Raw genomic sequence first — 27,814 nt, 5'->3', positions numbered from 1 at the left:
CCTATTTGCACGGGCATGTATTTTTCTATTAATTTAAAAAGTATATAAAAGTGACCTCTATGCATCATTGTATAATTTTAAACAATAAATGGGAAGCATGTGGAATTATCGTTGTGTTAACGCATAGATTACAAACGGACAATCAAATATTTCGTAAAATTAAAAGATGAAAAAAATGTTCGACGTATTTTGAGCCAAGTAGGAACGGTTATCCTTAAAAGACCGTTCTGTCTATTTCTGCGGTAAGGCAGTAATGCGAAGCAGTAATAACTTACAGCCAACTATCTTTCGATCTCATGTCAATTTATATTAATGTCAAACGAAAAGAAGAAGGCAGAAGATATACATTAAAATAAGATTTCGAGCCTATTTCTCATACAGCATATGTGCGGTCTCTGTGCTTTATTAACAACTAAGTATCACATGGCTAATTTACAGCTATGGAAGATTGTTAAATTTTTTGGTAAAAAATTTTTGTTTGATCTTGTTTATCGGGCCACATATGTTCCGTAATTAACGTACTTACACTCACATGATAGGCTAATAACATAGTATTTATTCCAAAACACTATGTACTGTCGCCAACATTTTTAGTTAATAATTGCTAAAGTCACAGAATAAAGAGCTTGGCATCTCGTAATGAACGAATACCGTTAGATGCCTACCCGCTCTCGATTCAAGAGTTCAATTCATCACTGTTGCTTCTACTTCAACTGCAGAATCTTAAATAAAGATTTCGATACATAATTTACCATCCTACGTGACATGTTTGCTACGTGTAATGGAAATGCAAATGTGCCTTATGTGTGCCGCGCATGACGATCAAGGGCTCAAACTATACCAGCTTTTTACTGCTCTTATTTTTATATAGAATAGAGTAAAAGGTAGAAAATGTCTGGCTTTTCCCCCATAAATGATCAGAGAAACTGACACATTTGGTATTAAACGGTTATTGGAACTTATTAGATAACATATGACATACAATGACAATATTTGGACTGAAAATTTATAACTTTATAAGTTTATTTATTAAACATATAATAAATCCACACTGAATTTTCTAGGTTAAGTTGGTTTTATCTATTAATCTATTTTGAAAGCAACTGAACCTACAAATGAGAAATATTGGCATCCTCTCAATAGCATCTTGGACATTACACTTTCTTAAAAGGATCAGTGAATTGTAATTATTATTGGTTCGGTTTTCTAGTAGGATAAATTAAAGATGCACTCTCAATGATTTGCGAGTTGTTGCCGTTTAATTGATCTCAACATCAACTCAAAATACACTTTCTTAACTTTAAAATTGTTGTAAAGTGAAGTTTTTAAAACTGGAGGTGTGAATCACTGGGTCTCTAAGTGAACACAGAATTTTGTTCACTTGTTCACTTTGAACACTTGTCTAAAATTCAAGTTCATCGATTGCTCTGACGATGGCTCTGATTTATTGTTTATCAGCACGCCACTAGTGGGGTGGGTACCTTGGCGTATCCAAAACACGTCCGTTGTTTGTGAGACTATGTCAGCGGTCGTGTCGCATCTCAGTGCGAGTCGGTTGGCGGACGCGCGCGTTGATCTCATCAACATTAACTACGATGTACTAAGCGGCCGTAGCCCGCGAATATTTTAAATACATATTCAAATAAGAAATATTTGATTTGTCTTATTAAGTTTTTTTTTATTAAGCTTCAATAATGTGGAGGAGTGCTCTAATCTTATTAGGTGTCTGCTTAACTTTCACTTGTACTGAGGTTCGTATGCTTTTTGCTTTCATTTGTATTATTAAATATCTATGAATAACTTAACAATAATAACCGTTAAAAATACTTATGTTTTCTAATATTTTATCTGTAAGATATTTTTCAAGGAACTGTGTAAATGGAGGCCTGGGATTTTTTTTCATATAGATTAATTTCAGGTTATAAATATGTTTTATTTATTCCATTTAAAAGTTGATAAACACTAAGCTATTTGTTTTATTGTTTCTGTATTAGAATAGTAAAATATCGACTTCTATTTTTAATTATATTTAACAGTTTAGATATAATGCGATTATCATAAATGAAAATACGTAAAATATGTAAGTAGGAAAAAACGAATGTGCATCTAGTTTGAAAGTATGATCTTATATTTCAAAATTGTATCTAAAATAAGCATATGCTAATTGTTAAACTCTATTTGTATAATATATATAAATTTTTTGATAAATAATTAAACAGAATTAAGATGTTGCTCATACAATATTTCGAAACTTCAGGGTGATGAAATTGTGCGTGATGCAAGGGGTATCTTCACGAAGAATTTCTTCGGTGGTGTATGGGGAAACCGACCTCCCTTTTTGGATGCCAATCGATTCAGAACAACATGCACTTGCAGTAAGTTATTTATTAAATTACAATGTATTCGCTTTCGTAGATAAGCAACCTGCTTACATGCATCTGCACACTGAGCACTATGATTGTATGTATACATAATTCTTCTTCTTGTCCTTATCTGACATTATATGGAACCGATGATCGGCCGCTTGCCTGACGTCAATTTTCCCTGAATGTAATATTAAGTTACCAAAAAACTGAAGAATTGTTGGTTTGGCTTTCGCATCACTAATACACATGACACCACAAAGCTTAGAGACACGTGAGATATTAAGAAAAAATAGGGTTAGGTGGAATGTATGAAGCGAAGTAGGTTTATTGTATGTATTCTAAAAAAAATATAGCATGTTTTATTATTTCACCGCTAAATATTGTTACATCTGAGTAGTCAGTAATTACTATAATAAATAAAGGTACATAAATCTACCTATGGATCTTACAAAGTATCTACTTAAAATAGCATTCACTTTCTTTCCTTTTTTAGTTGATAAAATATACGATCAAGTTAGATAAACAAATAAGATTTCTTGCATTTAAGGAAATCAGTCTATACTTAAATTCTTTTCATTATGTTCCTTAAAAGGGTACTTCCATTACATCTTTTTACTGCGATTTGAAACCGAACTATTGTCAAGAACTAGTGAATTAGTCAAAGTGTCAAGTGAATTAGTCAAAGTGTCAAGTGAATTACTTAAATACATACTAGCGTATTGAGTTTGTGTTTCGTTATAAAATGTGATGTATTTACAGAATGCGGTGAACGAAATGAAGTATCCAGAATAGTTGGAGGTGTAGAAGCAGGAGTTGATGAGTTTCCTTGGATTGTCAAGCTTCAGTACTTTAAGAAATTTTACTGTGGCGGGATGCTAGTCAACGACAGATATGTTCTAACGGCTGCTCATTGTGTGAAAGGGTACGTAAATTACACTAATGTGTTTAAAAATTAGGCTAATTCTATACTAAAAACAATCCTAAATAGAGGAAATCAGAAAATTAGCGGATTTTCTAAATTTTTAACCATCGGCTATGTTCGCCTGTTTGGATTTTCTTATTGCATTTGTACTGAATGGAGTACTTTGGTAGTGTTTTTTATGATTGAAATATTACTAGTGGCCTGGAGGTCTTTCCAGTTTCACCAGGACAGGTGGGCGAGCAAAGGCTCAGCCAAAGGGTGTGGGATTTGCTAACAGCTGCCCGAGCGCCTCCGAAGGAGACCTAACAACTCAAGAGCAACTGCTTTGCGAATGAATCTACTACCGGATCGGAATCACGACCCGCTGAGAAGATTCGGCGAGAAACTCAGCGGGTTAATACATGGGTTAGGTTGCACGTCGACCTCTTTGTCGAGTTCGACGATTACGGTTACCGGGGTCCCTGAGCCAGCTCCTAGTGTTAGAGCTAAAGGCGTCTAATGCAAGAGTTATTGGATCTGATGGATTCGTAAGGACGTGACTTTGGTAGTAGGACATAAGCCCGTGCATATAGTCACCATTATCTAGCCTATTTCTCAATGTTGTGATCCCTATAGCCTCGATAACCAATTAAAATTTAAATAATAAAATAGTCTTAAATTAGACAACCAACGATCGCTATAATAACAAACACAGTTAAAGATAAATTTGGTCAAATAATGCTAAAAAGGGGGTAAATAAAAAACATTAAAAATGGTATATAACCCCACACTAGTAAGAACCACGGTCACGATGTAAAGTTGTAACTATCTATGGGCTCTAACTAACTGATTCCCACCAGGTCTGGTGGAACATCTTCTTTATAGGTCTCTTTATTGTGGTTCGACCAATTTAATCGAGATTTATTCTAAAATATCAAAATTATCTCAATGAAATGAGTATGATATGATATGATATGATATGATATGATATGATATGAGTAAATTAAATAGTTTAAAGGAACAAGTTGAATATTTCGTATTTTTTGTTAATTAAAAAAACCCATGTTTATCCATTAGACAATAATTTCCATAGAACGTCTTGGTGCGGCGTCGTGAATACGCTAATTGAGAGATGCGTAAATATTTGTTTAAGATCTCTAGAGGATCTTGACTCTACACACATATGCAAGCATTTTAAGTCAGCTTTTGAAATTTATTTTGACCATTTTAGTGCCGCCTTTCTTTTTTTGTAATTAACGAAAGCGATTTCAAATGATTTATGTTTAAGGATTTCGCTAAGACGTGCTCGTTTTTGATACAGATTAATCATTATTTATCTACTCAGGCATTAAGATTATTAGGGGTCATTAAGTTTAGACTATTTATGTATATATGTGTTTAGACTATTCATATATTTAGGATTATCATTTTAGCATTATTGTTTTTATAAGTTATTAAGTTCCAATTGTGCTAAAAAAATCAGCTCTATGTTTAAAAGTTGATTCAAACAAGTTCAATGAAACATTTATAGGCACATGTTCAAAACTTTAAAATCACTGATGCTTTTTTCGTAGAAATATCGGAAAACAAGGAAAAATAATATAATTTAACGCTACTTTGTGGTACGGCTGGTTTTATTGTAGATGAAGTAATTTGTTGCTTCGATTTGCTACTTAGCGAAATCATTGCTGCTAATGCTAGCCATACTAGAGATCGCCGACACTCATGATAGAGAAACCTTAGCTGTTTGTGCTCCCAGTTTTGAAATCCTTATTCGAAATTAATGTCGCGCGTATAACATACGCAATTAAGGTTAATCGAAACAGTTGATGTCATTTGATTTCTTTCCGGGAAACAATAGCGCTTCAAATGAGTTAAAGCATTTTGTAATTGGGTTAATGCCAAGTAATTAGTGAATACGGTACAAGAAACTTAGTAGAACAACTCAATTAATGTAAATTAAAACAGTCATTTTATCGCAGATAAATACTTACTCGCTGGGTTAGGATTGAGTTCTGTTTTAATGTCTGTATTAAAATAATCTGTAACGATTGCAGAGATTTTGCAAGCTGCAAATAAGATTTACTATCAAAATACAGGTCTGATCACCTATGATTCGACAAACGAGTCCAAAATAATTTTGCTGTTCGAATTTATGAATTCCAATCAGTATCGATAAGTACGTTCACCTTCAAACCGGCCCGGGAGCGAGCTCCAAATTTTAAAGTTCATTATCCTCGCAATTCACCATTTTAGATGCCTTCCCGCGAAGGCTTTTGTTTTGAAAAACAATATCCAAGACACGATTAAATAAAGCGCGCGCAGCAAACGCGCAGTATCGTGACCTTTGTGACGTCTGCAAATGAAGTTTTTTTTTAATTTTTTTTATTGCCCTTGTAGACAGACGAGCATACCACCTGATGGTGAGTGGTTACCGTCGCCCATGGACTACAGCAATGCCAGGGGCAGAGCCAAGCCGCTGCCTACCGCTTAATTCTCATAAGTTATGTTAACATAAGGAAAATTGACGTTTGTATGTAATGAGATATTGGTAGATTGGTGAAAGCGTAAATGAAGTGACATTAATGGTGTGCATGACCGTCGTCTGCCAAAACGTTGGCTCACTTTCGCTCAATGCCGACACAAACTTGACTCGGTTATCGTGGTATTGTACAATTGACACAGACCCTAACAATTAGTTACACAATGAATTGTACAAAGCAGAACTGTCACGCTGTACCAAAGCGACTTTCCAATCAAGGTTCGGTATCACCTGTTCGTTGCATTCCTATGTAAAATTATTCTTTAACTTTTCTTCACGAAAGCCATTGCAGATACATACTACATATGAGTTTCTCGTTCCTGGTATATTGAGATCTATCCTTATGATACCCTCGTTTATTATACAGAAATTTAAGGCTGATTTTTAATATTTTTTTATTTAATTCAATTAAAATATGCATTCATGGCATCAATATATCTACTTCTACTGTCTCTGAGGCGTTGAATTTTTTCCCTGCCAAGAAGTTGTCCATACTTTGAAACAAGAAAGTAGGTCTCTTGGTCTGGTAAGTACGGTGGATGACGTAACTTACAACCTCTCATAGTTTAGAGATTATCTGTTATGCCGTATGTGGTCGTGAGTTGTCGTGCAGGAGTAGGAGGGATGAGAGATTAGATTTGTAGGCAGGTGAGCATATGGCTCACCCGATGGTAAGTGGTTACCATCGCTCATAGTCGTCAGCACCGACAGGGGTACAGTCAAGTCGCTGCTTACCACTGAGTACACACTGCAAGCCTAGATTGCAGAAGGACGTCTCATAGCGCTCAGGAAACCCTGCGGTGGGGAGACTCGAGAGCTTCTTCATCATTGTGTCCAGTTCTTCACAGTACACATCCATAGTCATACTAGTACCGTTTGGTGAGAAGTTGTGATGAATTATAGGTGTATATATATTAGGTGTATGTTTTCGTTGGGGCTGTTGTCTAGGTGTTGAACTAGCTTCCGCTTACCATTATAGAAAGACTCCATTTTATCAGCGCAGGTAACAATGCGGTTCAAAATCTCTTAAGCAACGCAAGGCATACCTCCACGCATTCGTCGCGCTGGCGATCGTTCAGTTCTGGTGGCAACCACTTATGAAGCTTTTTTGCCTGGCTAATATGACGCAAATGGACCAATATTATTTTGATGCTAACGTTGGAATTTACTGCTAGTTACGGCGAAGAGTGCGACGTGCAAACTAACGTATAGACACAATTTTTGCTGGATCTTCTCAATGGGTCGCGATTCATATCAGCTGGTAGATTCGGCAAAGCACTGTTTGAAAGTAGCAGTGGTTGAGATTGCCCCTTAGGCTACGAACAATTAAGTAGGGACTAAAAAAGCTGCTAGCTCAGTGTTAGATTGGGTATTGTCAGCTTCCACTATCGTCTTTAATGTGTCGTTGTTGACTTTAGTTTTCCGGCGGCCACGGGGCTCCTTTTTTTACACCAAAAATTTTATGTTGTAACCGTTCAAACCAATAAATAAGGAGTATTACATTCGTATTTAGTGTTCACAGCATACACGTCATTAATGTTGTCAGCCGTTTGCGGGGAATTATTACCGCGTCGGAACTTGTATTCCACAATTACTCGTGTTTTTTCTCGTGTTCATTTTGATGAAAAATATTCTAATGTGGTGAAATCGAAACATTAAGCAATAATAAGCAAATGACTGAATTAAAAAATAGAATTAAATATTTTTAAAATTGAATTCATTTGTATTTAGGATTTATTCCCAGCAACGCGTCAATTCCGTTTCAAATGACGAGTACTGTAAAACTTTTTAGGTTAAGTGCTATTATTTGAGTGATCGATGGAATCAAGGTATACCTGAACGTAATTAGATTTTTATAATGGTGGTCTTATTTATTTGCATTTAGGTTATTGTACAGCGGATTATATGTTTTTTTATTATTATTCAGGTTCATGTGGTTCATGATTAAGGTGACCTTTGGGGAACACAACAGGTGTAATGCGACCGAGAGGCCTGAGACGAGATTTGTTGTGCGAGCCATTTCCCACAACTTTAGTATGAGCAACTTCAACAACGACATCGCTCTGTTGAGACTTAATGAAAAAGTTCCAATCTCGGAAGCGATCAAACCGATTTGTTTGCCTTTTAACGATGGTGAGAAATTTCATTTTGATTTAAATTATTTTATCGTGTTTCAGAACATAATATATTATGGTACTTATAAAGAACGAATATCTTAATGAAGAAAAAAACTGTACAAATGATTATGCTTGTACCAAAATTTGAGAGTTTTAAATGAACAATAAAAATTTGATGTTTAATTTGAGGTGATGATGATCAATGGTTTTGAATGATATTTTGAACAAACGGGGTGATTGAAAATCAGCGCTGTTCGATTTATCGACCTTGAACAGCATTAGCTGTGCCATCTGCTTTTGCCTCTTTTTTTTTCCTTTTCTTTTTTTCTGTTTTATTTTAATGCGAAAGGCACTAAATGTTTTTTTTATTATTATTTATTATCATTGTAAGTATTTCAGCACCCTAGGAATTCATTATTCGCGATAATCTCACCATTTTTGACAGGCTTTTATTAGCTTGGTTTGTATATGTGTTTGTTTGGATGTAATGGAATAATTGAACGGCAATTACCGACTTCAAGTCGTGCGATTAACTTGAAAGCTTGCACACGCATCAAGGACCGATGACAATACAATTTTATAACTTCGCTCTTAATATGCTGACTAGACTAGTATTGACGTGATAAAAAATATGCTATCGTTGTTCAATTTTCCACTCAAGCGTATTCTTTAGTTTTTTAACTATATATTAATTATTATTTAGTTACGACCACAGCCAGAGGAAAAAGTACCAATATTCCAATGATAATAAGAAATCTTTTTTTTTAACTATTCCGTTTATTATTAACAGACAGTCTCTATGTCGGAGTGACAGCCGTAGCCTCGGGCTGGGGAACTCTAACAGAGGAGGGCAAAGTCTCCTGCACTCTGCAAGAGGTAGAAGTACCGGTATTAAGCAACGAAGAATGCCGTAAAACGAAATATACAGCAGCCATGATAACCGATAGGATGTTGTGCGCCGGCTATCCGAAAACGGGACAAAAGGATTCTTGTCAGGTGAAATACCTATATAAATCTATTCTTAAAGCTACGTAACCATTCTTTAATACGTCAAAAATAATATAAGTACTCACCTGTCACAATGATATTTTTATAACCAATCCTTATGACAGGTGAATTTCTATTTCTGCCGTGAAACAGTACCTAATGTGTTCTGGTTTGAATGGTAAGGCAGCGGTTGTATTATAAAACCGAGATTTAGAAGTAATATCTCATGGTGGGCGGCGGCATTAACTTGATGCCTATTAGAAGATTAAGAGAGAAAATGTAATTGATACAATTTCACCGAGTGTTTTAGATTTCGTGGCTACAGACGCTAATTCATGTGCTTTTTTTAAACTGGTTTTAGAAGAAATTATCTTTGTTTGTACTGTGTTAATTAGATGATTTATTTGGATTATTCCAGGGAGACAGCGGCGGCCCGCTCATAACCGAGAGGAAAGACAAACGTTACGAATTGATTGGTTAGTCAAATATTTATATTCAACTTATATGTTTTACTAATAATTTATATACCTGATGAAAAACTTAGAAGCAATAATAAACTTGGTGTTAACGTTATTAAGTGGATAGTATAGTATTATTGTAGGTATTTTAGGACTCTTTGGTAGATACTTTCAAATTATATAAATATCATTTTAGTTTATGTTAAATAAATCTATACTAATATTATAAAACTGAAGAGCTTGTTTGTTTGAACGCGCTAATCTCAGGAACTACTGGTCCGATTTGAAAAAATCTTTCAGTGTTAGATAGCCCATTTATTGAGGAAGGCTATGGGCTATATAACATTACGGTAAGACTAATACAAGTGGATACAATTTTAGATTTAAATAGCACCTTAACATTCTATAATTCAAAAATATTTTCACTTTCTACGTAAATGTAGTGGGGGTAAAATTTTGCGTTATGCCAAAGTAACTATTCCACGAGAACGGCGTCGCGGACAAAAGCTAGTGCTTTATAACCATATTTTCTTACATCAACGTTGATTGCATAAATCTATACGTCTATAAATCTTTAAAATTAATTAAATGTCTCTAAAAGCTTTAATATTTAATAGAGCTTTTAGACTACTTAGTCTTAGGTTAATTTTTTTATAAACACCACTGACATTTTTACTTCTCTTTTCCCGAATTAACGGAAAATACCTTAATTTTCTAGGTGTAGTGTCGTGGGGAAACGGCTGTGCCAGGGCTGGCTACCCAGGCGTTTACACCAGAGTCACGAAATACTTGGACTGGATTCGAGAAAATACTAAGGATGGGTGCTATTGCTCTAGCTAAGCAGCTTAATGACTTCACTGGATATAAAAGCAAAAAATAACAGATTCATTTATTTTATGTAATACAGGGCTTAGTGTGTATTCAATTAATGATGTAAAATTAAAAAAATATATATGTAAAATTATAATTTCGTGTTGTTCACGAATGTAAACGTTCAGTGAGTTTAAAACACACACTATCATGAACGAAGGATAGGTTTTGAAAAATTACACATTCGTTATGTATATACATATGTATACATATGATACATATGGACGCTTGAAAGGCAAACGTGACTAAGCGACATTAACTGCTTTGTACATAAATGATAGGCAATAAATAAGCATATTCAATGCGCAAAAAAAAAATATTTCTAGGTCTATTAAAATCATTTCAATCCTACAGCTACTAGCTAGATTCTGCTACAGCTAGATTCGTTAAAATAATTTTTTCTTCAGGTAGGTATTTCAACTTTAAATTAGTCTACTGTAAAGTTCACGCATTGTCGCTTAGTCAGGTTTGCCTTTCAAGCGTCGACATGTATGTCCATAATAGAATATCAGTTTAAAATTTTATAAAGCAGTGCGCAGCATTATTTAGAAGATATTTAAGAAAAGGTCATGTCTAAAGTTTGAAATAAATTCAAATAAATTAGACTACTATTCTGAAATATGTACTTGTTGTGAAATAAAAGAAAATAAAATTTTAAATAAAATTTTAAAGTTGCCTGGCTTTGATAAATAATGTAAACCAGAATGATATTCTAGTAATAATCGTTGGTATTGTGGTTAATATTCCTACCTACTGTACCATGAGATATATTTTTGGTCCGAAGCAGTATCTTTCGAAATATATTAGGCACTCGGTGTTTGAGTCTATTGTTTTTTTTTCTCGTATAAATCTACATAATACGCTAGACGTATAACACTCTTATACCGGTGGAATTAAAAGGTCTGATATGCTTAGTAGTGATTTGAAAGAAATCTTATGTTTATAAATAACATGATAAATGTTTTCAAGTAATCTTATGTAGCTAAAATATTATTTGAAATAACATACACACCTAAATATACAATTTATATTAAACCTTATATCTATGGAATTTAGACGAAAGTAGATGTATTTTTAGGATTTAATTATTTGTCAACTACTGTATTTATGTCATTATAGTATATTCGTTTTCACGTTACATGGTAAGCGGCAAATCATCGCTTGACATTAATTTCAAGCTGAAATCGTTCTCTGCATACTTTAAGAATGTATATTAGTGAATTTTATAATTGAATAACAAAAAATGAGAGTATATCGTGTGAATTTTACACAAAATTAAATATTTAAATTCTACACAAAATAAATAATTTAAATTTGTGAGACGGATTCTTAACACGCATTTCAAATTTGTGCTCTTACCTTTGGGTGCAAAAGTTCGTTCACAATCAAAAATAATATTAACTTAAAGAAACAAAAATATATTATAAGAAATTAAATATTAGATATAAATATATACACGGAAGAGTAGTATGCGTGCCAATGAATTGACGCTTACTTACAAATTTATTGGAAAAAAAAACTGGGAGAGTTAAATGTTTTTTTTTTCTCGGCAAATAAAATCATTATGTCATTAAATTGACGGTGATTTTCTTCTACATTTCGACGATATAGCCTTATAATAGCAGCAATATTTTAAACTCTCACTGTACGGATTAATTGTCTGACATATTTGTTATACGAATATTATGTCAATAAGTAAAGAATGCTCTCTCTATTCCTTCAATTGATTTGGAAATTATTCTAAAGTCACTATGGTTATTAAGTTACAAATTAACAGTACTTATTCTGGTCCATTTTGTGATGTGCCAAAAATTAATATAGCGTTAATATTTTTATTTATTTTCGGTAAATATTTTAGTAAATTAAATCTTTGATTTTCGTATTATTGTTATTAATTATTGGAGCTTTCTGTAAGTTTTACATTAAAAGTTAGATTTATTAATACTAACGTAAAATACTACAGCAAATTTATCGAAATATTTAAGTAACAAAAGTATACGTACACGCATCGCGAAACAAATCTCCTTAGATAAGTAATTAGTACTCATTAGTTTCTAAGGATTTTTTTGTAATTGATTCCTTCTGTCGTCTCTTATGCCATACATGTTTAAGTAAATTGGTTTTTATTTAGCTTAATTATACGTACATATTGATAGAAAGAATGTAATTTCACCAATAAATTACCTCAAATTAAGCATGTGTGTTTTAATCAACCTTTCTGGTATTAACAGTGTCAAAAGCTGCTCATAGTCTAGCTGGCATTGAGTAGATCTCAGAGCCCAAGACAACATAGCGTGAATGCCATGCCACCCACGATTACCTATGAGATCAAAGTTTAAATTACTAGAATAGTTTCTTGTATCAATCAAACTGGAATGTTCCATTTTTTTCTGATCTAAGCATATGTTGTTGGCCCAGATGTCTCTCCAAATTCGACACGATAGGAGAAGTATCATTGTTTCATCTAGAACTAAGAAGGGTCAGACCTTTTGCATACAGTACTTACCTTACCTTACTTGTGGTAGGACCTCTTTACTGGTGGTAGGACCTCTTGTGAGTCCGCGCGGATAGGTACCACCACCCTGCCTATTGCTGCCGTGAAGCAGTAATGTGTTTCGGTTTGAAGAGTGGGGCAGCCGTTGTAAATATATTTCAGACCTAATCTAAGCAATAAAATAAAAACATGGCCTATCGGTCTATGCGAGTATTCAAATTATTTCAGCCCAATGGGTATTAATTCTTTTACTGTCAAATAAGGATGACGATCACGATGGCTATCGTAAATGACAACAGTTATTGAAGGACCTTAAATCATACGACTGAAGTATCGTTATGTCTGTGCAACGATTGTTCTACCCTTTAATTAGGAATGCTTGACTACCCTACCCGGAACGCCAGCACTACCAGTACCTAGTCATTGTGATCGAAGTAGTTGAAGAAGGATATGTCATAGCGCTCGGGAATCATCGTGGAGGGGAACTCATTCCAAAACCAGATAGTACGTGGCAAAAAAGATCTCTGGAAACGTACTGTGGATGAACGCAGTGGCTCCAGGTAGTATGGATGAAATCTACTCCGGTGGCGGGCGGTGCGGTATAATAAAAACGAGATGATGGTATCATCTCAAACAATTCCTCAGAGCACTCAAGTCACAGTAAGTATGTATGTATATGAAGAAGATACGCTCTTGTGTATTATTATTAGCTCCTTGTCCGTCAATGATTAATTTTGCAAAACTTATTACGGTTTAAATGAATGCTTTTTTTAATCAAATTTTATAGGAAAAAACAACCGAAAGTATCAATTTTGTCAGATTTTATTATTTAAGATCCTTTGAGATTACTGCTTCATTGACATAAAATACCCTTGTATAATGTGAAGGATAATTTGAAAAGTACCATAAAATGCGAAATACATGTGCATTTAAGGAAAATACTTCTTTATGGAATAAAGGCTTATAAAATTTAAAAGAGTTTCGGCTTTAAGCGTAACAACTTAAGGCTTGTTATAATGATGTCATTAATATAAGTAGGTGGTTGAACGGGTTCATTGAACTTAGAGGTCATTGCCAAATACACGCAATCTTTCTCCGAGCCTTCGCAGTCCACTAAAACTACGCTTTAAGATGTTATTTTATAAAATGTAAACAGATTTATATTCTGCTTTTTGAATTTCAGTAGAAAATAAATCTTGACTTTATTGCATTAATATTTCAATTATTGATTAAAGTCAATTTAGTGTTTTTGTTTGTAAATTATTTTTCGATATTTTGGAGTTTTCTTTGATTTTTATTGGGCAACATTTTAGTGTATCGATGTCCATAAAGTGCCTTGAGATCGAAGACATGACTTAGTGTATCAAAAACATTGAACTTCAAGCACATGGGACTTTTTTGAGTGAAATGAATATTAAGTTTAAAATAAATCATTTTGTTCTATGAAAATGTGGTTGTTGGTGTTTTGTTGTCTCTTGCGTGTTGCTTCGGGTACTCCTACGCCGCGATATATCAATGAGGTAAATTATCAGATTTTTTTAAAAATATTATATATTTTATTAAAACGCACACAAATTGTGTCGAGCGCGAAAATTAACTTTAATAATTTACTAAAAGGCTCAACTAAAGTATTTCTAATAGATGCGAAATAAAAAAATAATCGTGAAAATTTCATCGGAGTGTAGATTTCTTTGTAACCAATACTATAGAATATATCAAAGATCACGTTATTGTCATATCACATCCAGTATGATTAGGATTCGCAATTATTTACGCCGTGTTAGTAATACGAAAAAACAATAGGTTATTTTTAAAGTGAAGTGCTATTAATAGAATAATAATTACACTTGACCTACGGTAACATATTTAAATGAAGTAAATTTCACTATGCTCTATTCAATTTTTCGCTCTTAATTGAAGCACTTCAGCTAGTTTACTTTCAGTGTTCTAATTTAGTGATATATGTATTTAATTAATAGTTAAAACGAAAAATTAGGTATTGTTGTTTCAAAAAAATATGTAATTTATTCCTTTTTTCACATAATTTTACCTTGTTTGCTTGCATTTATCTATTGTTTGATTGAAAATGTAACTTAAATTTTGTTTTACTACTTACATAAAGTTTTAGGAAAAAAAGTTACTATTAAAAACTTTGTAGATTGTAATTACTGTTAATTTCTCAATAGAATTGCAAGTCAGCAATTTGTCTGTCCGTTTCCCGTTAAAGCTCGATCTACACAATGCGTTTTATCTTTAGTTTCTCTCTCACAGATCGTCACGTAATTTTCATGGATTTTTTTCAAGAATCAAACAGCGATCTAATTACTTTTAAAATGACACATTTACAATAGTTAATTTCATATTTTAGGGAGGAGTTTCGCTTAGCGAAGATTCATCTAATATACGATCACAATACCAAGGACAGCTGCCACCATGTCAAGACTGTCGTAAGTACATTTTGTCCATTAAGTACTTCTTTTTTTCCCCTACCTAACCTTGTAGCCTTCGAGGGTTATGCCAGCGTAATCGAGCGAGTAGGTGAGCTCACGGGGCTCTAACTTAGTGACGTTGTTAACACTAGCCCTAGCAAGAGCAGTTCTTCGCAGAATCTATCACCGGATCGGAAACGCGACCCATTGAGAAAATTCGGAAAGAAACTCAGTGTCTGTGGGTTAATTTAGTCGCCGAACTCGAGCTCGATGATACGAGGTTCGACGAGAACGATGAACGATTTTAAAAGAATGAATTTGCCTAGAAACGTGTTACCATCTAAATGGTAACTATACACCATAAATAATTTTACTGGTGGTAGGACCTCTTGTGAGTCCGCGCGGGTAGGTACCACCACCCTGCCTATTTCTGCCGTGAAGCAATAATGCGTTTCGGTTTGAAGGGTGGGGCAGCCGTTGTAACTATACTGAGATCTTAGAACTTATATCTCAAGGTGGGTGGCGCATTTACGTTGTAGATGTCTATGGGCTCCAGTAACCACTTAACACCAGGTGGGCTGTGAGCTCGTCCACCCATCTAAGCAATAAAAAATAAAAATAAAAATTATTATCTAGATGCATCTTCCAGCATCACTGACTCACAATTTTTTCCCATCAAAAATAATATAAATCTCTACCCAATCTTCCTCATAATATTTTATTTCATCAATAACTCTGTTTACGTCCAATCCTAAAACACCAAGTGAAATAATAAATACATTACTTTTTTTAACTAGTAGTTTAATATTCTGTGCAAGTTGTGTTTGAAATTTAGATTGTGGAGAACGTAACGAGAAGCCTCGTGTGGTTGGAGGTATGGGGACAAATGTCAACGCCTTCCCGTGGCTGGCTCGACTCATTTACCAAAAGTCTTTCGGATGTGGAGCTTCGTTAATCAACGATAGATATGTTGTGTCTGCAGCTCATTGTTTGAAAGGGTATGTATGTATGTGACGTAACAACAATATTTTTCTAGAATATTCCAAATTATAATTTGAATATTACAGGAACACACTATTATAAAACTTAAAATTCTTTTGTCGTTTTAAAATTTGAGATATTCACCAAATTTTTTATAGTATTATAAAATTAAATATACTCTAAAGAATACACGAACAAAGTATTTAGCCTTAAAATACACTAAGTAAGGTCATTGGAATTTATTCTCAGAGACAAATAGTAGTTTACGTTAAATTAAAATTATTTACTACCCTTGTTGAGCTTATTGAGCTAAAAAAAAATAAAAAAAAATCTTTACAATCTTTTCGTTTTTGTCAACGGTCTAATCCGGAGACTTCAACCCTCAAAATTAATCTTTTTTTTTAATATAAATATAACCCAAAACATAAATAATCAACGGATATGGTATATCCTAAAAAGTATATTTTTAAAATAATAATATTGTTAATATAAGTTGTATAATGTTAATAATGTTAATTTTAATATAAATAATATTAGTAATGTTAATATTAAAACAAATATAATAAGGTATGATTGAACGAGACGTCGTCGCCTTTTTTCTTTAAACAAAAAAATTTCTAAACTTGATTCGAAATTTGTATCGGACTAAAAGCCTTGAATAATAATTCCATTAATTCTCTTCTTATCAACTATAAAGGAGAGTTGAAATATGAAGATTACCACGAGAAGGGGATAACGAGTTTTATTTTATTAAAACTTGATAATATCATGACGGTATACATCATGCTGTTTTTGTCGGAAATAATTTAATTAATTGATGTAACATTTTTGAACTGACAGTTTCGAGCAATATGAGTTCGTTCCACTATTACATTTTAGATTAACATTTGAAGAGTTGAACAAAAAGTGTTTTAAATTAGAATGCGTATTTCTTTTGTTAATTTATCAACTATTTAGATTTTTAAATGCCAAATTTATCATTTCCTTTATGTAAATATACCTGCGGTTATCAAGCTAGTTGACATTTAATTTTGAGAACTCAGCTCGTTTTTATAAGCTGTCTAAACAATAATCAGCTTATGTATATTAAGATACATAGTTGCACTATGTGACTAGGCAATACCTAATAGCAATTTGTGTCTAGATTACAATAATTTTATCTTCAACAGTAAACGGATAGTTTCATGGTCCGGGTCAGCCCTAACAGCATCCTGAAGGCATTAACAGATCGTTATGACTGTCGGTACTTGAATCATTGTACCATGGTTCACTTGCGGACTAAATAATAATAATAATGGTTGATTCGAAGTAAGTATCAGTTGAATGGAATATTTGAAATGTATTCAACTGATAATTATTTTTAACAAATGTATCTTTTTTATATGATTGTTTTTGTTAATTTTAAGTATGTTTTTAATAATACTATGTAGGTACACATATGGACTTGTTGTTGTCTGAAATAAAATAAATCATTCATTCATTCATTATTAATGTTAATATTATGGAAACAAAATAGTAACATATACATTATAAAGCAATTAATTCCAGTTTCACTTGTTTAAGATGCTAAGAACAAATCAATGTATCTCGTTTCAAACTCAAATAAATTTTTAACTTTTCGATACACAGCTTCATGTGGTTCATGTTTCGTGTGAAATTCGGAGAGCACGATCGCTGTGACCGCTCTCATACGCCGGAAACCCGTTACGTCGTCAAAGTCATAGTCCACAACTTCAACCTCAAGGAGCTTAGCAATGACATTTCGCTGATACAGCTGAGCCGGCCTATTGGGTACTCGCACGCCATCCGACCTGTATGCCTGCCTAAGACACCAGGTAAGGTTACCTTGGTTTTTTTATTAAATTTTTTATTCACGAGACGGGTTTTTGAGATTTGTGGTGACGGTTTCGGTTGATTCAGCTTAATTGCATTTTTATACATTACTAGCTGTACCCGCCCGCTTCGTTGGACATTTAAAATGAACATTATTTATTGTCATTATTAAAATATCTTTATAAGCAATCTTTCCCTTTCCGTCTTAAATCAATCTTTTCTTTAATTAATAAACCAACTATTTTTTTTACTTTTAAACAAACAAAGTTTTAATGCTACAGTAAAATATTAATTTCATAGTAATAATTTATTAAAATTAATAATAATAGTAATTAATGTACATGAAAATAATAATCAATAATAAGTTGATAAAGACTGAAATTTTAAATTTATCGTTTAATTTAACGTTAAACATTAGCGCCCCCACAACGATACTGATCATTAACTGATTTTGAAGTCGTCGTGGCCTAACGGATAAGACGTCCGATGCATTCGTATGTAGCGATGCACCGGTGTTCGAATCCCGCACGCGGGTACCAATTTTTCTAATGAAATACGTACTTAACAAATGTTCACGATTGACTTCCACGGTGAAGGAATAACATCGTGTAATAAAAATCAAACCTGCAAAATTATAATTTGCGTAATCACTGGTGGTAGGACCTCTTGTGAGTCCGCACGGATAGGTACAACCACCCCGCCTATTTCTGCCGTGAAGCAGTAATGCGTTTCGGTTTGAAGGGTGGGGTAGCCGTTGTAACTATACTGAGACCTTAGAACTTATATCTCAAGGTGGATGGCGCATTTATATTGTAGATGTCTATTGGCTCCAGTAACCACTTAACCAAGGGTGGGCTGTGAGCTCGTCCACCCATCTAAGCAATAAAAAAATAATAAAAAATAAAAAACGCCCCCGCAACTGGTGTAGAGAGTCCAACACTCATATACTTATTAGCCAATCCATTAAGTACATGTATTTTCTACATGGATACCAAGTTTCAAGTCAATCGGATGCATAGTTCAGTAGTTATAACGGAACATTCGTAAAAACCACTGTAGATTTATACCTTTATATTAGTATAGATGTATTCATATTAGATTTTTTTTACGTTTCGATAGACCTATTCACGGCTATATGAGACGTGGGATGTAAGCAAACTTTAAACTAATACAAAGTATCTGTGCTTTTTGTTGATTAGACTTCGTTGACTTTTATAATCTCCATTCCTGTCTTAAAAATACCGTTACAAGTAAGTGCTCAAAAAGACGAAATTTCAAATTTCGAAGTCGAGACACGTCCATTAGTAACTGATTAGTTTTGTATGTTTTTCTTTTGTAAATTAAGCTGCGTTATATGTCTGTGAAATTAAGAAATAATAAATATTTTTTGCTTAAAACCAACGAAAACAAAATACTTCTTAATTCGTGAATCTTCAACGAATACACAATACAAAATTTATTTTGTCTTTTTTCAGTTAATGATCGTAAAATAAAGAATTCGATTGTGTTGTAAAATTTTCACAGAAAGGCAAAACCCGACCTGAGCCCTTATTAAATAACCTTTACCAAATTATCTGGTTTTGAGATTTTACTTGGGTTTTTTTATAACCAATTTTGGATTTACAGCTCCGTATATATTCTTTATGGTTTTTGTAAGAAACATTTATTATCATCACTTGAATATCTCCAAATATCGTTTACGATTAAAATGTTCTGTCATCAATCTCATCATCTAACTGAATTCGTTTTGACCTATTATTTATAGCATTGATACTATATTTAATTATTTCCTTTGAATTTTTTTTCTAAACTAGACACAGTTTTAAAATATACTAGCTGACCCGGCAGACTTCGTAGTGCCTCAATCGATAAATAAAAGACACATCAAGGGGACACATCAAAGGAAAAACAAAATTGTTTCTTTTTATATAATTCCGAGCTTTTTATATTTTCTCACCTTTTAAACCTTCCCTGGACTTCCACAAATAATTCAAAACCAAAATTAGCCAAATCGGTCCAGCCGTTCTCGAGTTTTAGCGAGACTAACGAACAGCAATTCATTTTTATATATAGAGCTATAGATTACTAATGCTGCTTATATTTTCAATCAATTTAGACAGCTTATACACCGGGGCTGAAGCTATAGTGGCAGGATGGGGAGCTACTGGTGAGACCGGGAATTGGTCCTGCATGTTACTTAAGGCAGAATTACCAATATTAAGTAACGAAGAGTGTCAGGGTACCAGCTACAATTCTTCGAAGATAAAGAATACGATGATGTGCGCCGGTTATCCGGCCACTGCACATAAAGATGCTTGTACGGTGAGTTTAGGCTGTTAATTAAATTTAAGATTTTGGCTTTTTAGATTTCCTCCTAAAACTTTTCAATGAATTGTATTTTTAGTATAGTCTTATTGTTTTCGATCGCAACTTTTTATTTATTGCTTAATTGGGTGGACGAGCTCACAGCCCACCTATTATTAAGTGGTTACTAGAGTCCATCGAAATTTACAACGTAAATGAGCCACCCACCTTTTTTTTTTTTTTTTTTTTTTTTATTGCCTTTGTAGGCAGACGGGCATACGGCCCACCTGATGGTGAGTGGTTACCGTCGCCCATGGACTTCAGCAATGCCAGGGGCAGAGCCAAGCCGCTGCCTACCGCTTAATACTCTCCACAAGCCTCGTTTGAAGAAGGACATGTCATAGCGCTCGGGAAACACCGCGGAGGGGAGCTCATTCCATAGCCGGATGGTACGTGGCAAAAAAGATCTCTGGAAACGCACTGTGGATGACCGCAGCGGCTCCAGGTAGTATGGATGAACTCTACTCCGGTGGCGGGCGGTGCGATGGTAAAAACGAGATGCTGGTATCATCTCGAACAATTCCTCAGAGCACTCCCCATGGAACATACGGTATAAAATACAGAGGGAACCGAAGTCCCTCCGCAAACCCAGAGGCTCCAAACGATCCGAGAGAATGGGATTATCGACAATCCGAACGGCCCTCCTCTGTATGGAGTCAAATGGAAGAAGCTGGTATTTGGGAGCCCCGGCCCAGAGATGAGAGCAGTACTCCACGCGAGGCCGGACTTGTGCTTTATAAAGCAAAAGTCTTTGTCCAGGCGTGAAGTACCGCTTCGCTCTGTTGAGGACTCCCAGCATTTTGGACGCCAACTTGGCTTTGCCTTCCAAATGACTCCGAAACTGGACATCGCTCGAAATGTCGACCCCAAGTATCCCGATACTCTCGGAAGGTTGCAGGGATACTCCTTGGAATTGCGGCGCCATGACAAAGGGGTCCTTCTTCGCAGTGAACGCGCAAACTTGTGTCTTTATCGGGTTGAATTGAACCAAGTTCAATTCACCCCATTCGGAGACTCGCCCCAGAGAGTTCTCCACTTCAGACACAAGTTTTGATCGTCTCTCTTGCACCACGCTCCGAGAGAGACTCTGATGGCTGATATATCGCGCATCCCCCGTGCTATCATCTGCATAGCAATGCATGCCATCAATAGACAGCATGTCATTGATATACAGGATGAAAAGCGTGGGGGAGAGCACCGAACCTTGTGGAACGCCAGCGTTAATGGTCATGGTATCAGAACAGTCACCGTCTACAACGACCGTGATGCTCCGCCCATCCAAAAAGCTAGCGATCCACTTGCAGAGACCCTCGGGGATTCCGTAAGATGGTAACTTCGATAGAAGTGCCCTATGCCAGACCCTGTCGAAGGCCTTCGCGATATCAAGGCTCACAGCGAGAGCCTCGCCCTTGCTCTCCAAGGCTTCAGCCCACCTGTGAGTAAGGTATACAAGAAGATCGCCAGCTGAGCGACCGTGACGGAAACCGTACTGTCGGTCACTGATCAGCTGGCGATCTTCAAGATACTTCAGGAGTTGTGTATTTATAATTCGCTCCATCACCTTGGAAAGCAAGGAAGTTATCGCGATAGGCCTGTAGCTCGATGGGTCCGACCGGTCACCCTTCTTGGGGATAGGGTGGACATGAGCAGTCTTCCATGAAGACGGAACCTTGTTAGTGCAATAAGAGAGGCGATACAAACGCGTTAGCGCAGGTGTCAGCTCAGGGGCGCACGTTTTCAAAACCACTGCGGGGATGCCGTCTGGCCCACTCGACTTATGAACGTCCAGGAGTCGGAGCTCCCGCCTGACTGCACACTGTGTGAAGCAGATATCCGGCAGGGAGCTATCACACCAGGGGATGCTCGGTGGTGTGGCACCCCCGTCGTCCATAGTCGAGTTCGAGGCGAAGAGTTTGACCAGAAGGTCAGCCTTCTCTTTCGCGCTGTGGGCCAGATTGTCATCGGACTTGCGCAGTGGTGGGAGACTAGACCTGCAAAAGTTTCCTTCTGCAGCTTTGGCGAGCGACCAAAAAGCACGGCTCCCGGAGGGATAGCTCTTCAATCGCTCGCCAACTCTAGCAACGTGCTCCGACTTCGCCTTGGCAATTACCTTCTTGTAGGACCTGGAAGCGGCGTTATATTTCCGCCTTTCCCCTGAGATGTTAGGATCCCGACGTCTCCTGGCATTATCCCATGCCACGTATGCGGACCGCTTGAGGTGTGCAGCATCCCTGCTGGCATTGTTATACCAGGGTCTGCTGCGACCCCCAACGGGCACTTCAGAGGAGGGAATAAACAATTCCATCCCCTGGAGCACCACGTCTTTAAGTCGGTCCGCACAGACGTCAGGATCAGCAGAGGAAAAGCAGAACCGCTCCCATGGGTAGGATGCGTAAAATTCACGCAATCCATCCCAATCTGCTGACATATACCGCCAAACTCTTCGATACCCGGTCGTCGTTCGACGATCAGGACGAGAGAGTGGTACGGCAGCACGAATAAGGCAGTGATCAGACGATCCAAGTGGAGCGTCGACCACCACACTGTATCCGGCCGGATCTGTGGTCAGCAGAAGGTCCAACAAAGAAGGCTCGTGCCCCTCGATATCTGGGACACGGGTGGGCTGTGTCACCAGCTGGGAGAAGCCGTAGGCCAAGGCGAAATCGTAGGCAGTCCGACCCGGGAGGTCAGTGGTTCTGGACCCCAACCACTCTTGGTGGTGAACGTTAAAGTCTCCAAGAACCACCACCTCCGCAGATGGGTACTGCTCAAGCACGCGGTTAGTCCCCTCTTGCACATGCTCAAACAGAGCTGAACCTGCATCACTGCTGTGGGACCTGTACAGGCACGCGTAGATTCGGCTACGGCCCCCGTGATCTACGCGCAGCCACAAGAGGGACAGGTCCCGTTGTTCGAGGCCCCGAAGACGGCGACAACAGACATCAGCCCGGACGAATACGCATACCCCGGCTTTACGCAGGAAGTTGTGCTCCAATACGTAGCCGGGATACTCAAGGTATGAGGTATCATCCGGAGCAGATATCTGCGTCTCCGTTAAAAAAAGCAGGGCAGGCTGCGCCGTCTCAAGGTGGTGGTGTACGGCGTCAAGGTTGCTATGTAGGCCCCTGACATTGCTGAAATCCACATTAAATGTGGAATGGGGAACCGCCTGTGAAACCCTTTTCTTTTTTTTTGGCGACTTCATAGTTGTAAAATTTTCGGAGAGTAGGATTAGGAGAGGTAGGATGTTGGAGGTGAGATCGAGGCAACACCTGAATGAAGCGCGGAACATAGTACGTGCTCGACCACGGATTGCGTGAGAGACTGACGCAGGGCATGGAAGGGCCCCCAGTCCACTCTGCGTGCGATCGCCGGGATCCACTCCGGTCTCCGACTCCGGCACGACGACCGCACGACAGGATTTTACACCGGTTGGCGGGACAGCTTCCCGGGGCGGAGTTTAGTAGAGACACCCGGGTTCAGGTCCCCTACTGACCGGCGGGCGGCAGCGGGTACCGTTTCACTGGGTCTCCCTATACCCCCGTCAAACAATCACGCCCCGCGAGTTCGCACGCACGTCTGCTCCGCAAGTTCCAGGCGTCACCAAGACTCACCCCCAACAAGGAAGGGGAAAAGGAAGGGATAGAACTGGCTCTCCAACCCACACGCCGGAACACAGCTAGGCTATTTGGCGGCGGACTCTAGTTGGAGGGTGGTCGCCAGCCAGTCGGACTAGGTCCTACCACCGGTTATGTTTTCGGCTCCCGTTTAGCACCACCCAGGGGTCACTTGTAGGGAATCGCGGGTTAAACCTACGGAAGCGGGAAGCACCAACCCCCAAGATGGTAAAGAGGTTGAGATGATAAAGAGGCTGGGTCTCGACGTGGCGCTCAGTAAATCCGAGGCTCTGTGGTTTCACGGGCAGCGGAGGGCGCCACCCGTTGACGCCCACATCGTGGTTGGAGGCGTCCGGATAGGGGTCGGGGTGCAGTTGAAGTACCTCGGCCTCGTGTTGGACAGCCGGTGGGCTTTTCGTGCTCACTTTGATCAGCTGGTCCCCCGATTGATGAGGACGGCCGGTTCTTTGAGCCGGCTGCTCCCGAATATTGGGGGACCGGATCAGGTTGTGCGCCGCCTCTACGCGGGGGTGGTGCGATCGATGGCCCTGTACGGTGCACCTGTGTGGGCTGAGCCGCGCAACCGGGCCACTATGGCTCGGTTCCTGCGCCGGCCGCAGCGCACCGTTGCCATCAGGGTCATCCGCGGATATCGCACCGTCTCCTTTGAGGCGGCGTGTGTGTTGGCGGGGACGTCGCCATGGGAGCTGGAGGCGGAGTCGCTCGCTGCCGACTATCGGTGGCGCAGCGAGCTTCGTGCTCGGGGCGTAGCGCGTCTCCCCGAAAGTGAGCTGCGGGCGCGGAAGGCCCATTCTCGGCGGTCCGTGCTCGAGTCGTGGTCGAGGCGATTGGCCAACCCCACGTGGGGGCTACGGACCGTCGAGGCGGTTTACCCAGTCTTTGATGACTGGGTAAATCGTGGCGAAGGACGTCTCACCTTTCGTCTGGTGCAGGTGCTGACCGGGCACGGATGCTTCGGGAAGTACCTGCGCCGGATAGGGGCTGAGCCGACGACGAGGTGTCACCATTGTGGACACGACCTGGACACGGCGGAGCATACGCTCGCTGTCTGCCCCGCTTGGGAGGTGCCGTGTCCTGGTCGCAAAGATAGGACCTGACTTGTCGCTGCCTGGCGTCGTGGCATCGATGCTTGGCGGCGATGATTCATGGAAGGCTATGCTCGACTTCTGCGAGTGCACCATCTCGCAGAAGGAGGCGGCGGGGCGAGTGAGGCAAAGCTCTCTTCACTACGCAGAAACCCGCCGCCGCCGAGCAGGGGGTCGGGACCGGGGTCGTATCCGTGACCTGGCTCCCTAAGAGCTATGGGCCCCACCCGTTTTGTGCGGGGAGAGACCCAGATGTGGGGTGGCGTGCTTTGCACGCTCACCCGCAGTAGGAAGCCGGGTGATGGTAGACCGCGTTCCCCCGACCGCTCTGGGGGAAGGTGTAACGCGGCGCCATCAAAGCGGGCTCTCGGCCCGCTGAACGAGGGAACCGGTGGTCGTGTCGCTGGCGGCCGCCGGTCCGGCGTCCGTGGGACGGTGGGATGGATGTAATGTGCTCTGCGTCAACCCTGTCCCGCCGTTTCAATAGCCCCGACTGGGCTCCGGCCCGGTCCGAGGTAGGGCGCCGGTTGTGAGCGGCAGGAGTTTTTAGTGAGGTTCAACTCCCACATACCCCACCTGCCGCGCGGGTGGGGAACCGGCGAATTTCTCCAGTGGAAAAAAAAAAAAAAAACACCTTGAGATATAAGTTCTAAGGTCTCAGTATAGTTACAACGGCTACCCCACTCTTCAAACCGAAACGCATTACTGTTTCACGGCAGAAATAGGCCTTTTTCCTGTATTGTATGTATTCATGTCAAGTTAATAAATGGGGCCACAAATGCTTCTGGGACGAAGCATTCGTGCGTTTCAGTTTAAAGAGAAAGATTGCCGTCATACCGATGTTAGAGATTTAGGTCTCAAGTTTGTGGTATCAATGGGCTTCAGTTACCGATTCACAGCTGTCGGGCAGAGATCTGTTCCTTTTACCTACATTATCAGTACTAAATCGACAATGTTGGATATTCAGACGATGTCGTTATAAACGTAGAGATGAGCTCATGTTCCTCAAGGTGTTAAGCGGTCGAAATTTCAATTGTATAACGGTTTTCCTACATCAGTGGTTGCCAAACTTATTTCGTTTACTGCCCGCTTTGAGAATAAATTATATTTTAGCGCCCCCATTTTGTCTACCTACTTAATAACCGCTATAGTGAGAGCTCAGTCGGTGCCTAAGAGTCCTCCTAGATGAAATTACAAATCGCCTTCCAAGCCTCTACACAACGCCCTAATTTTTTTCTGGGTCTCTTACCCCATTAGGCCTGCAGCGCCCACAAGGGGGCGTTATCGCCTACTTTGGGAAAGGCTGTCCTACATGAATGCGATGCATGATTTCTTCGCGATATATCGGTGTTAATTTTCTCTTATGGGCTCATAATACACTCAGTAAATCTTTGAAAGACTAAGGCATAGAACATTTTTTCTACGTTCATCTTTTGCGAAGCTTTTTACACCACATTACTTTCTTCATCATTGAAAAATCTCCTGTCAATCTGTTGTTTATCTATTTGTTTCCAGGGCGACAGTGGCGGTCCTTTGGTTGTTGAAAACGAAAGAAACGTCTATGAACTAATAGGTATGTATGTATGATAAAAATTGCAGCCTCGGACGCAGTAAGACTTGATTATTTATTTTACTTTATAGCTACTAGAAGAATCCATTCACGCTCCGCTGTACTTATCGTTAATGTAATACGTATTTATACGTCCATAGTACAGCGATGATATTATGGCAAAACCTTTACCAAATCGCCAGTAACTGTATCAGGTTTCACCACAATCGTCTTAGGGCCGCGAACCTAATGAGTCATTTATTTTTATTTTATACTCGTACTACTGAAACTCGATTACGTTACATTGTATTGATAATTACGAATACAATAAATCAGCCAAGTCGGTCAACTGGATTTTATTTATTTATCTAAAACATTTTATGTCATTGAAAATGAATACAATGTCATTATTAAACAATCGTGTTCTTTTTTCGTCAATTCATTTAAGGATTTTTCTACATTGTTTGCAGGAATCGTTTCGTGGGGCTACGGGTGTGCTAGAAAGGGTTACCCTGGAGTGTATACGAGGGTTACCAAATACTTGGACTGGATCAGGGACAATACCGACGGGGCTTGCTATTGCAAATTTTGATTTGAATGATTACAGCAACAAAACTGTGTCATATTTTCGTAATGTAAATACCTCGCTTTTGAAATAAAGAAAAAGGAATACTAAAATGTATTTTATTTGTTGAATGCTTACTTGATGCCATTTTTAAAAATTATACTATTATATATAACTACAATTATTCTACACTACCCATTTAGTGCGAAATACCTTGGAATTATTCCTAAAAAATACTAAAAATTATCTCTTAGTATCTTTTTTCGTATCGTATCGATTTATTTGATCGACAGCTTATTAAAGAATAACTTTTACTTAGGTCAGTTAGATTTTGTATTGATTTTTTTTGCATAGCTATTCTGTATTTCTTCAAGTGTCGTCAATAAAAAAATCTAAGGGATTTAAATCGGCGGAGCGTGCTGGCCACTCAATCGGTCCCGAGCGACTGTTTTTTTTTACTGGCTCATAAGAGGAACTTTTCGCCGATTCTGCGTTATTGTTAACTTCCGGGACACCCTGTATATAAGTCAACAAGGAAATCGTTCCCCGAAATGAAGACGGGAGTGTTATTGAGCATATTAACAGTCGCCATTTTAAATTTAGTTTGGTATTCCTTTTTATTTAAAGGTATTATG

At 38.3% G+C, this 27,814-nt stretch overlaps 1 protein-coding gene across 2 annotated transcripts; it reads left to right on the top strand.

Moving 5' to 3' along the window:
* The first annotated feature begins 1,493 nt into the window (after window positions 1-1,493).
* Window positions 1,494-27,292, top strand: LOC692777 (serine protease-like protein). Of its 2 annotated transcripts, XM_038011396.2 has the most exons (14): window positions 1,494-1,751; window positions 2,258-2,375; window positions 3,126-3,288; window positions 7,737-7,942; window positions 8,717-8,922; window positions 9,332-9,389; window positions 10,090-10,208; window positions 14,181-14,255; window positions 15,104-15,182; window positions 16,000-16,162; window positions 17,775-17,980; window positions 20,095-20,300; window positions 26,581-26,638; window positions 27,085-27,292. In XM_038011396.2, exons 1-14 carry the CDS (start codon window positions 1,695-1,697, stop codon window positions 27,204-27,206), a joined length of 1,836 nt encoding a protein of 611 aa, XP_037867324.1. In that variant the 5' UTR covers window positions 1,494-1,694; the 3' UTR covers window positions 27,207-27,292.
* The last annotated feature ends 522 nt before the right edge of the window (window positions 27,293-27,814 follow it).

The sequence above is a fragment of the Bombyx mori genome, chromosome 6 (assembly GCF_030269925.1).
Source record: "Bombyx mori chromosome 6, ASM3026992v2".
Taxonomy (NCBI): domain Eukaryota; kingdom Metazoa; phylum Arthropoda; class Insecta; order Lepidoptera; family Bombycidae; genus Bombyx; species Bombyx mori.
This window is presented reverse-complemented; position numbering and strand designations above follow the sequence as displayed.